Here is a 12511-nt window from a genome sequence, read left to right as displayed (position 1 = left end):
TAGCCAAGGAGCTGCTAGGACCCGGAAAGAGAAGAAATGGATTCCACACTCTGTCCTCCAGAAGAGAACACGGCCCTGCTGACACCTCGATTTTAACCTATCAAGGTCTATGCCAGACTTCTGACCTAAATGACCATAATATATGTATTTTTTTAAGCCAGGAAACTTGTGGTAATTCATTACAGCAGCAATAGAAAATTAAGGAGTCAAGGGTGGGTGACTTCATGGTTTGTTTCTGGGAAATGGGGAGGAATAAAATTCTGAATGAAATAGATTGAGGGCAGCAATAGGGTAGGAAAACAAGAGTTCAAATGTGTATTTGTTAGATTAAAAATTCTATCAACTGTCTAATTAGAAATGTTAAAGTAGTAGTTATAACATGAGCTGGATGGAATTTAAGATACCATACAAGCTAGAGAACTAAATCTAGGAGTGTTCAGCCACTCTATGGTATTTAAAAACACAAGACTAGCTGGGTGTGGTGGCGCACGCTTGTAATCCCCATGCTTGGGAGGCTGAGACAGGAGGATTGCACGGGTTCGAAGCCAGCCTCAGCTACTTAGTGAGGCTTTCAGCAACTTAGTGAAACCCTGTTTCCAAATAAAATATAAAAAAGGTCTGGGAGTATAGCCCGGAGGTAGAAAGCCTCTGGGTTCCACCCCCAGTACCACCAAAAACAAACAAACAAACAAACAAAAAACACAAGACTAGATGAGATCCCTCACTTTTCACTGCATTTAGAAATCCCTGCCAGCCTACACCTTTAAACCTAAACTGTGTCTGTTCCAATCACCATGCCCCTAGCCCTAGATAAGTGTGTTCAGCAGTTAAATACTATTCTTTCTCATCTGATAGTTTAACATGATCCCCCAAAAGGGTATAAATTTCCATTTCCACAGTAATATGGCTACTGTGGTTTTTTAAAAACTATTTTAGCTTTTCCCTTAGAAAAAAATCTCAATTGGAATCAATAGTTACCCCTGGTCAAGCAAGCATGTTGATCTGTAAGCAGGGAGAGACATGGCAGGGAGGGGTGAGGACCATAAGAGATGAGGGAAAATCCTATAATGAGTAAAGGTTTAGAAAGTGTTTACTCACTTATTTAACAAACATCTAATTGTGCAAGAGTCTGGGTCTACAATGATGGAGAAATGGTCCTTTCAGATGCACCAGGGCTAGCTACTATTAGAGCAAAAAAGAGCTTATTTTATATGGCAGCTTAAAGGGGGTGGAATTAATCTTATTTGGGACAAAATGATGGAAAAATAGGTCTGAGGTGAAACTTTGTGAACTAGGAATATAAAAAGCTGAGTTAGCACCCAAGATGTAAAAGAGAGAAAACACTGGCACACTTTGTTCTGGCATAGTGTGGCTTTAATAAGGCAGTCATGTGCACGCAGGGTCTGATGGCAGGGTGAATATAATGCTGGAAATGGGTGTGTCTCCAGTGAAAAGGGAGAATATGGCATAGAAAATGAGGACAAAAAAAGAGGGGACAGGTGCAGGAGTCATTTTAGAAGTGAAAATAGTGGCCAAAAGGAGCTGCTTAAATGGAGTAAAATATAAAATAATGATAAAATGATACAAAAATGGCTAGCTTCTGGTCAGGCCAGGTTAGTGAGGAATAAAGAACATGGCACTTAGGTGTCATGCAAGGATGGTAATCCTCTAGGTTTGGAAATGTTGAAGTAGGCAGGCCGTGGTGGCACACGCTTGTAATCCCAGCATTTGTGAAACTGAGATGGGAGTATCGCAGCTTGTGGACAGCCTTAGCTACTTAGGCCTTTTGCAACTCAGACTCTGTTTCAAAAATAAAGAATAAAAAATAAGGCTGGGAGTATAGCTCAAAGGTAGAATGTCCCTGGGTTCCATTCCTAGTATCTAAAAAGAAAAGAAAGAAATGAAGTAGGGTTCTGACAGCAGAGGTATTGTACGTGTTCAGGAGATGCTTGTGAATGTGCTAATAGTTTGGTTTAGTGGAGGCTTCAACACACAGATTTTGGGATCAACTTTATAAGAGGCAATAGAAGGTAGAGGAGCTGCCAAGAGGACTCAGAGGGACTGGAGAATAGTTTCCTGGGTCAGTCCTTTCTAACCCACAAATTATACAATCCTAGGTGGTATAATGATAAAGTCTATAATATAAAACATCAATGCTTATTTATAATAAACTGTAATAGTACCTTAAAACACATTTCAGGCATATGCTCACTTGATTCACATTAGAAACCTATGAGCTATTTTCTCATTCCATTTTATAAATGAGAGAACTAATCAAACTTAACGTAGGTCCCGCCGTTGATGAATGGAAGCAGTATTCTGACCCAAGTCAGATCAGGTCCTGGGTTCTGTTCACCTAGGCCACATAATGGTATAGGCAACCTGGGATCAATAAAGGCCCAATTTTATACGAACCCGAAGGGTCCTTCTTGATTCACCATCTCCGCGGCCTCTCCGATGGTATCTCCTACCACGCAGCATCACACACTCCTGCCCAACCTCGCTGTCTTTGCTGCTGTCCCGTAAGCCTTCCAACTCTTAGAGTTTTGACTTTACCCTGGAAGCTCTTTCTTCCAGAAAACTTTTTCCTTCCTGAGATTTTTCTCACCTCCAGTGTTTCCTCTGCCACCTTTTAAAAACTTCCTACCACCACTATCCTTAATACTACAATATGATGTTTTATGCTTTCGTTGGTGTACTGTACTTATGTCATAGTGAGGTTAAAAGTGATACAAATATACTGCACACAGCACTGGGTGGGTTTGCCCCTGGATCCCACCCCACTCTCCTGCCCTCCCTCCCTTTTCGGTTGGTGAGACTGGTGATATCCTCATATATGAACATTATTTGAGCTGTTTCCTTCCCCAGCCTCCTTTCTCCCCCTGCCCCTGCCCCACCTCAATTCCTTACCACTGTTCTCTGTCTCTCTCCTCATTTATCTAAAGTCCCCTTTGTTTCCTATTTTCTGACTCCCACATATAAGAGAAAACATCTGGCCCTTGACTTTGAGACTGGCTGATTTCACTTAACATAACGTTCTCTAGTTCCATCTACTTCCTAAAAAATGACTTAATTTTGTTCTTTATGGCTGAGTAAAATTGCACTGTGTATACCACATTTTCTTAATTCATTCATCTGTTGATGGACACTTAGGTTGTTTCCATAATTTGGTATCTAACTCCAGTTAGAATGGTAATCATCAAGAATACAAGCAATAATAAAGGTCAGTGGGGACATGGGAAACAGTAATGCTTACACACTGCCAGCAGGGTTGTAAATTAGTACAACCACTACGGAGATCAATAATGAGGTTAGTCAAGAGACTAGGAATAGAACCACCATATGATCCAGCCATGCCATTCCTCAGTATCTTCCCCAAATAATTAATTAGTATGTTTTCATGATATATGCATATCCATGTTTATTGCAGTAAAATATGCTTGTCTTTATCACCTTTAACATGCTATATAGAAAAACAACATATGACGAATGCTCCCTCCACCACAATGTAAGCTTCAGGAGGATGACGAGGGTTTTCACTCTTCTGCTCCCTTACTCTAAGCTCCCAGAATGATGGCTGGCCCGTGATCAGAGCACCATAAAAACGTGCCGACTCCAGGAGGGACTTAGACTTGAGGAGAAAGCACTGGGAGTGGCCACTGAGAGTGCCTGTGTGAGCTTGGGGTGGGAGAAGGCTGCAGTGGTTCCAGAGGGAAGGCTGGTGGGCACCACGCAGGAGGGCCATGATAGCAGGCTGGTTTAAAATAAACTTGCCAGGCGTGGTGACATACACTTGTAATCCCCGTGCTTGGGAAGCGGAGACAGGAGGATCGCGCAGGTTCGAAGCCAGGCGTTCTGGCTTAAGAGACCCTGTTTCCAAAAAAAAAAAAAAAATTAGGTCTGGGAGTGTAGCCCGGAGCTGGAAAGGCTTCAAGGAACCCCAGTACCACAAAATAAATAAATAAATAAATAAATAAATAAATAAATAAATAAATAAATAAAATTTAAAAAACTTGGTAGTGAAAGAGGACAAGAGATCAGAAAGTGGATAATGAAGCAGAAAACAGACCCACTATGATGGTATCATCCACCATGAAGAAGTCTGTGTTCGACCTTGTACTACTAGATAAGCTTCATACAAACCTCCAAGCCACTCATTTGGAAAGAATTGTTGTTTACATGGATATATTTGTTACTTTAATAGCCTCAGTTATTTACTCAAGAACAGATTCTAAGAGAGCTTTTTTATTTTGGCTTAGACTTTGGGAGCAATCCTACAGGGCAGGAGAGTGACACGGGTGATATGTGTAAGAATGAACAGTTGGCTGTGAATAATCATTCTCTTCTCTGACAAGATTTTGGAGTCTTTGGTAAATTAAGCAACACTACTCCGCCCCAGGTAAGTTGTTAACAATCAAATGGGTGAAAGACAGTCAAATCAATAATTTCTTTGAAACTATGAAATGGCTGCACCACCTGCCCGGCAGATCCATAGTTTTAATACAGTAACATCAGTGCATTTTTTTTGCCACCTGCATTTATTAGGAGGTAATCCTAATTCTTAGGGCAATTCTGTGATGACTTTGCAGAAATTGATAACATCTTTGTTTCTTTTTTAGAATTCTTGTTGTGGATGTCAGATTCATCTTAGTAAATGATGATTTCTTTGCTTGGTAGATACCATTTAAATGAGTTTTAAAATTTTGGCTCTGAAATATTCAAAAGTATCTGGGCACATAGCAAATGTTTCTGTTAGTTGATGGATTGGTATGCCTGTGCACCCAAAGGTGGTTTTTATACTTTGCTTCATTTAAAAGTTTTATTTTAAAGGTCCCTTTTTCTTTAATACTCTTTAACAAGTAATGTCTTTTTTTGGCTTACCTATATTTTCATCACTTTTCAACTGATTGTTCTTTTGTAGCTTACATTCTTCTTCCTGGAGAAAATGTAAAATGTGTCTAGAAGAATGCCTTTCATTACTGTTTTTGCAGAGCATGGTAATGTAAATACTTTGAAAAACTCATTTCATTTGCTAGTAGCCTGGGATATCACTGCACCATTGACTATCTATGCAGAAATACATAATTAATAGTCCCTCAGCTTAACAATTGCATACAAAGAGAGAGTGGGCAGAGCTAGAACTAAAATTCTTCAAAATGATTTGAGGTGATTTTTATGAGGTCATCTTATCAATTTTTAAAGCTGAGTTGTTTGGCTTTGGATTCCTCCGAACCATATTTTTTCCTCATTACCAGTGAGACTTAGTGACAGTGATACAGTGGATCCTAGATGTAGTGGACACGATGAGAGGAAGGAGACAATATTCATTATGAACCACTACGTGTTAGGCCCTGTGCTAACAGCTTACTTACAGCATTTCTCTTAGAATCCAAGCGTTGATGAATGACAGTTCTCCCATTTTAGAGATAAGGAAACTAAAACTTAGGTTACTCAAGGCTGTTCAGGTATGAAATGGCAGATGGAGATCAAATTTCAATGTCTGCTTCACAGTTCAGATGGGTTCACACCACATCGCCGTGTCTCTTGTTACATAACAAAATGCCGTGAGGGTCCCTTCCTCCCCATCTTTGACTTTTGAGACATCTGTACCCACCAATCCTCAGAAAATCAAATGTGGAAGGAAGCTTTTATTTAAAATCACTGAGATGGCATTATTTATTTTTCACAAATACCAGTATTAATGACATCTTCTTTCTTCCTCTCTGTAGTACTACAAGGACAGATTTAAGCTGGGTGCTGCCTCCCACAACTTGTTTTATTATTATTTTTTCAAATATTATGATACAATGATGTGAAAGGAGAGTTTTGAGCTTCTTTAGAGAAATCAGTGACAAATGAATTCGATCTAATTCAATTTGTAGAAAGAAATGATACTTTTTCGCAACCATGTGATGAATCTAATGATAAAATCTAGATAAAGTCAGATCTGTATTTTAACATTTTTATTGCTATGTGTGCTCCCAATACAACAAACAGCATCAGTAGTGTACACTTTGATAAAAAGAAATTTTTAGCTTAGTAGAAAAGAAAGCTCAAAGGTCAGAAATATAATGAATATGTACATCTTTATGGGAGGTGCATGTGTGTGACCATCTTTATATTCCCTGTGGACTAGACATAAGCCACCAAGTAAACTAGAGAGATTTTCAATCCGGGTAATTTTTTAAGTAGAAAAAAACAAAAGACTTCTATTGAAGGCGCAGAGACTGTTTTTCTAGCTGGAATTTACTTAATTTTTTTTTTTAATTCTTGCGCAAAGTAGCAGCGATTCTTTAGAGGTATAGAGTCAAACCTTAGGCTGTTCACAATGGTTAAGATGAAAAGTACTTGCACATTCTGTGCTTTGAGAAGTTAATATGTCTATACTTTAGTGTGTATAACACATTTTAGACAGTTGAGGTATTGATCTCAAAAACATACTAGATAATACATAATACTTTAAAGTATAATTTCTGAAGTATTTATTGCTTTCATATCCTAAAAATGTTTCTAATTCACTCTCTCATATACCAACTAGTTGGGTTCCTACTTTGTTTCCTTGAAGGGGAACAACTTATTTGTTTTATTATTATTTTACTTATTGTAAAATTCCATGAGAGGATTCCATGTAAGATTCCATGAGAGGGCTCCTCACTAGCCATACCAGAAAGAAAGGAGTAACCTTATTTCTGAAAACAAAGGACACAGAAAGGCATCTGAATGAGCGAGCCGGTCTTGACACTGAGAAAGGCCTGGCTAGATTTCGCTGTCTGCTGCTCTAGCTCACACAGCCTTATCCTATCCTATTATTTGAATTACTTTAAAGATGTTTACATCACATTGGTTCAATTTTGGCTCTTTGTGTTGGCATGATGGTTTGCTTTAATTTCCTGTCTATGCACAGAACAAAGCATGCACTTCTAATTGCCCCTCTAGCTTACCAAAATATGTCACTGATATTAGTGTAAATATTTAGTCCATAAAAATACTATCAAGAAAAAAATCAACTTTTAATAAATATCTTCAGTTCTGAATTCTATATACAAGTAATTTACATCTACTCCCTGGAGAGAGCATTTCTGGCTTGGCTGTGGGCAAGGTGACCACTGACATAAATTACTAGCACGTTATTGCAGTCAGATGCATTGTGGTAACACTTGGATATGAACCATGCAGAAAATAAATAATCTCAACCATTGACACTTCCAAAGCAGTACTAAATGGTCAATTCTCATTTGACGATTCTTAGCTACCAACATAAAGTAATCTCAGAATCCTTTTCCTTTGTTATTATTATAGTACATCCTGTGTGTATTCCAACAGTAGGAAAATAAACAACACAAGAACACCTCAGTGGTGTCTACTCAGGTCCTTTTAAGAAAATTTTGGTTTTGTCTTGCACATTCTCATTTACTGTTCTTTTCCCTGTGACTATAAGTATACTAAGATACCAACCCTATTCCTTTTCATTATAAAAAGAGAAGGCAATAGGTAAAATGAGATCTGCACATCTAAAGCTTTTGATTTTCTTTTTTCTTGTAATTTAGGTATCACACTGACTCAACAAAAATTATACAACAAAACCTCTTGTGTTGTCAGTAGCTATAATTCTCACTTCATAATAGTTTGCTTTGAAAAATCGACCTATGGAATGTCAAATAAGGCGACACTCAAGGACAGGCACCTATAACATCCAGAAATGTAAGACAGTAAACAATCATTTGAGAACGTCTCTTAAAATAATACTGATTTCTGCCATATACAGTATTTACACAACAGCTGCAAATTTGCTCATACAATATTTCTAATATAGATAAATAGGAATACAAGTCTAAGAATTCTTTGCCCCATTTCCAAAATTTCTCAAAGTGTAAACTGTTGGCATCTCCTTTTTTTTTTAAAAAAAAATTGCTGTAACTTTTTAAAAACAAAACAAATAATTAGCCAATATGCACAATTCATTCCAGTCTTTTTTCTTTAGAGAACGACCAACGCGCTTAGCAACTTACTCTCCTCCTATTAGTCATCTTTGGTGCTTTCTTCCAATGAATTCTGGTGAATGAGTCACAAGGCAGAACGAGAGGAGGATGAAAGCAACTAGAAAGTGAACCAGCACTTTGTTTTTCCACTTACAGACAAAATGAGTTGACAAGCTGTATGCACCATGCGGAGAGAGGGAGGTTGTCCTGGCTTCCCTCTGATTTCTACTTAGGTTCACTGTCTCATCTTTCTAAGGTGGACGAGCTTATTGGATGTCTCTTGTTAATACTCTTTTCATCTGCCTGTGAAGAGGCACCTATGGAGTCACTGGCTGCCAGGAAGGCAGTGGCCACCATCTGTGACGCAGAATTGAGGTGGCCACCCTTGGCAGGTGAGGAGGATGGCACTGAGCCCAGTCTCAGCCTCCTACTTCCCGTTTGCTGAGCTCTCCTCTGGGGTAAGTTAGCACCATCAGGTTTGCTGTGAGGACTGAAAGCAGCATAGGCATTGGGACTTCCCACGGAAGAGCCACTGCTCAAAGATTTTTTCTCAGCTGTGGTCTCTGAATAGTAAGGAATCAAAGGTGTAGGCTCCACTAGAGACCGAGGGAGGTCACCGGGGCTAAAGATGGCATGGTCTTGAGTTTCAGCAGCTTCTAGAAGGTAAGGAGGCGGCAGAGTGCTACTGCGCTTGCTACATGACTCGCAGCATAACTTGTTATAACCTGGTATGGAGCAGTATCGTGCTAGCACCTCCATTTGACAGAATATGGACTTGTCTCCCAAACATGGCTCATCTGCAAAAATAAAGGAAGAAAATACACATATGTACACAAAGTAAAAGGAGAGAAGACATTGTAGTTGTTAATGGTTATGAAATCTGATGTCAGTGGGAGTTGTCCACAGGAGCTTTGCATTAAAATATGAATAGACGCATGTACCAAATAATGATCAACATTTTTTTTGGTAGTACTAGGGATGGAGCCCTTCTACCTCTGGGCTACACTCCCAGACCTATTTTATAATTTTTTACTTGGAAACAGGGTTTCTTAAGCCAGCGAGGCTGGCTTTGAACCTGCGCGATCCTCCTGTCTCCGCCTCCCAAGCGTGGGGATTACAACAGTCCCATATTCACTTAGAGAATTGTAAATTGTGGCATTCATGGAATTAGACTCATAAAATTGTATTATTGAGTGATGGCATATTTCAAGGTAAGAAGCAACTTGCCAGATAAGTTAAGGAATCTTTCTTATTTATTTTAGTACTGATGATTGAACCTAGGACCATTCCAACTCTGAGTTATACCCCCAGCACTTTATTTGAAATAGTCTTGTAAAGTTGCCCAGGCTAGTCTCTAACTATAATCTTCCTCCTTTCTCAGTCTCTCAAAAACTATGATTACAGGTATATGCTATCATGCCTGCCTAAGAATCCTTTTTCTAAACTTTAAGAAAGGGAAGGGTCATTTGACAAGATCAGTATGAAGCCTAAATTACTGGCGCACGCTTGTCATCCCAGCATCCAAGAGGCAGAGAGCGTAGGATTGCGGTTCTAGGACAGCCTCAGCTGCTTAGCGAGGCCCCTTGCAACTCAGTGAGACCCTCTTTAAAAAATATAAAGACTAAAAATAATAGGGCTGGGGGGTGTAGCTTGGAGATAGAATGCCCCTGGGTTCCATCCCCAGTACTGCAAAAAAAAAAAAAAAATTGTCATATGATATCCTCATCCTGCAACAACTCATACTGTCTTGACAGATCTATTATATTACATGATATGTTTGAATCTTTTGCTTTAGCTAATGCCGTAATCTAGTTATATTGTGAATCCCTGAATTCCTTATCATGTGTGAATTACTATTCCATGCCAATATCTTAAAATAATAAGACTTCTTTCTCTAGTATGTAGGCTTTTGGTTCAAGGATTAGAGGACCTCAATTGATTCTGTATTTTCTGTCATATTGCCACCTGTTCTGAGACCTAGCTCAGAAGTGTGGTCTATTCTTTCTGTGCTAAGACTCTACAGAGAATTCCTCACCTATAAGTATGATCACTGTGGCACCTCAGAAACTGGTTGAGAGCCTGCATCTTATCAGAACCAGGGCATTTTTCAGTGCTAAGGAGGAAAAAATGGGAAGGGCTTAAAGCAAATATCTAAATATTAAAATTTAGTTTTAATATTTAGATATTTGTGTGCCACATGCCTGTAATCCCAGGATTTATGACACTGAGATGGGAGATCACAGGTTTGCAGCTAGCCTTGGCAAATTAGTGAGGCTCAAAGCAACTTAGCAGGACCCTGCTTCCAAACAGAAAATAAAACAAGACTGGAGGTATAGCGCAGAAGTAGAATGTCCCTAGGTTCAATCTCCATTACCACCACCACAACCAAAACAAACAAACAAACAAACAAACAAACAAAAAGGCTTTTATTTCAATCATTTAAATTAAGGAAAAGTTCAGCCTTTTCACTTTATCATCAAATTACTGCAAGAAATTTACAAAAAAGAGCTTGAGACTCAGAATCAAGAATCCATTTGAGACTTTAAGGAGGATCATTATTACCTGGCAGAAATAGAATTGGCCATTAGCCCCAGCTTTCAGGGTAGTAGGGAAGCAGAAAGGAATGTGGAACCACTACAGAATTATTCTTGCTCCTTGGCTTTACAACAAAAATATTTCGCCTGGCAAAAGGAGCAGAATTGAACAAATCCTTGCTGACAATCAGGCACATTTGCAGAAACACATAGTTCTACCAACTTTTAGGTCAATGGAGCTTATTTTCAAAGTACTCAGCCTCTAGATAGTAATAATTACATATGAATAAAATATTATAATGACAGTAAACTTAAAAGCTTCTAACTAGATACAGTTTGAAAACTCAAAACCCAAGAACCCAAGTCAAAGGAAAAGATCATTTCCCTAATATGTTAAATCCTTTGTCTCCCTCTCATGGTCACACTTATTCTTGCGATTTCAAGTAAAATTTTATAGTGAAATTACTTTTTTTTTTTTTAAGACTTGAAGCCTGAAGATATACAAAGCATTAGCTAAGATAGTGCTTTGGAAATTTTTCTTGGATAAAAGAAAGCACAGCAGATGTGACTATTGAGCCAGTGGCTCATTTCTTTAGTTCTGAGTCTTGCCAGTGTATTCCAGCAAGCCCACAATTACAATCAGACACAGATTTAGGAAAACTCTATTTAAGAGGAAATTTGTGGTGGAGAGGGATAAAGAAGGAAAGAAAGAAAGTGTGAGACTGGCAGAGAGAGTGAAGCAGAGATGGAGTCGTGATCAGGGGGCTTAGAGGCAAAAGGTGGGTGCTATGGCCGCATGTACATGTCCTTTCAAACATCATATGTTGAAACATGACCCTGAAGGTGATGGAATTAAAAGCTGGGACCTTTGGGAGGTGATAGGGTTGTAAGTGGAACCTTTGGGAATGGAATGAATGCCTTTATGAAAGAGGCTCCCACCCCTTCCAGAGTGTGAGGCAGGCACCACTGATGAAGCCGTTTTCAAATAAAAATCTGCTGGCACCTGGATCTTGGACGTCCCACTCTCCAGAACTGTGAGCTATACATTTTTGTTGCTTATACTGAAGTATTTCATTATAAAAACTAAATGAAATGAGACAGTGGTGGGGGAAGTGGGAAAAATAAGATAGCATGAGAGCCCCAAAAGCATGTGTAGTAGAGAGACAGAAACCATCCAATATAATATATATTTATCTATATTTTTATCATATCCATATATATGTATATGTTTTAAAGCCACAAATTGAATTAAAAATATAAACTCCATTTTTTTTTGCAATCGAGCAAGTTTGTAGGTCAGAGAAGTATGTAACTTTAGTATATGTACAAGGTACCTATTTCGAAATCACTCAATATAAAATGGATAATTATTGGAAATGGATTTAGAGTTGCATAATATTATTTCCACTCCTGATTTTAGTAAAAAATTTCAAAACTTGCTAAAACAGTATATATTTTAGAATCTTATGAAATTAGAGTTAGAGAACAGAGAAAAATAAGTAGCCCCACTACAAACAGAAACTGTCAGGAGCTACACGCACAGGACACAGCCCTACCCCAACAGTACCCCATGCAGGCTGTGATCATTAAATGCTTGGGATACTTCCCTAAATAGTGTTCTCAGATTACGTTTTTAAGGGATCTTTTCCTTTGGCTATTCCTCACTAAACATGTGCTGAGAGAGAATTCTGCTTTTTGGGACTGGGAACGATAGGAAAGCAATGTCACACGTCATACCTACCGTTACAGGGCGGCAGCTGGCAGGCTCTGACAGCCTTGGGCTTCTCACCGTCACAGTGGTCCCCAGCCCTGCAGAGGACCTGCCTCACCTCGGTCCCCTCTCCGCAGGTCACCGAACACTATAGAAACAAAGGCTGCAATTACAGAGGGCTCACAGCACCAAGGGTAAGCATCCTTCCCAGCTCTGGAGTTCTCTGTTTATTGAAGCGATGCCCCAGGGGTTTAGGAAACAGATAATTCTGGGTTTATACCTTGGCT

The 12511-nt window shown here is 39.0% G+C and overlaps 1 protein-coding gene across 1 annotated transcript in view; it reads right to left on the bottom strand.

Moving 5' to 3' along the window:
- Positions 1–8222: 8222 nt before the first annotated feature.
- ADAMTS3 (ADAM metallopeptidase with thrombospondin type 1 motif 3) overlaps positions 8223–12511 on the bottom strand; it is a gene marked incomplete at both ends in the record, with an annotated part of 278402 nt that continues 274113 nt past the window's right edge. The window contains 2 exons of the mRNA XM_080697857.1: positions 8223–8776; positions 12255–12372. Coding sequence (XP_080553983.1) covers positions 8223–8776; positions 12255–12372 — 672 coding nt within the window. The remainder of the gene's footprint in view (positions 8777–12254; positions 12373–12511) is intronic.

The sequence above is a fragment of the Muscardinus avellanarius genome (assembly GCF_963383645.1).
Source record: "Muscardinus avellanarius genome assembly, chromosome: 6".
NCBI lineage: Eukaryota > Metazoa > Chordata > Mammalia > Rodentia > Gliridae > Muscardinus > Muscardinus avellanarius.
This window is presented reverse-complemented; position numbering and strand designations above follow the sequence as displayed.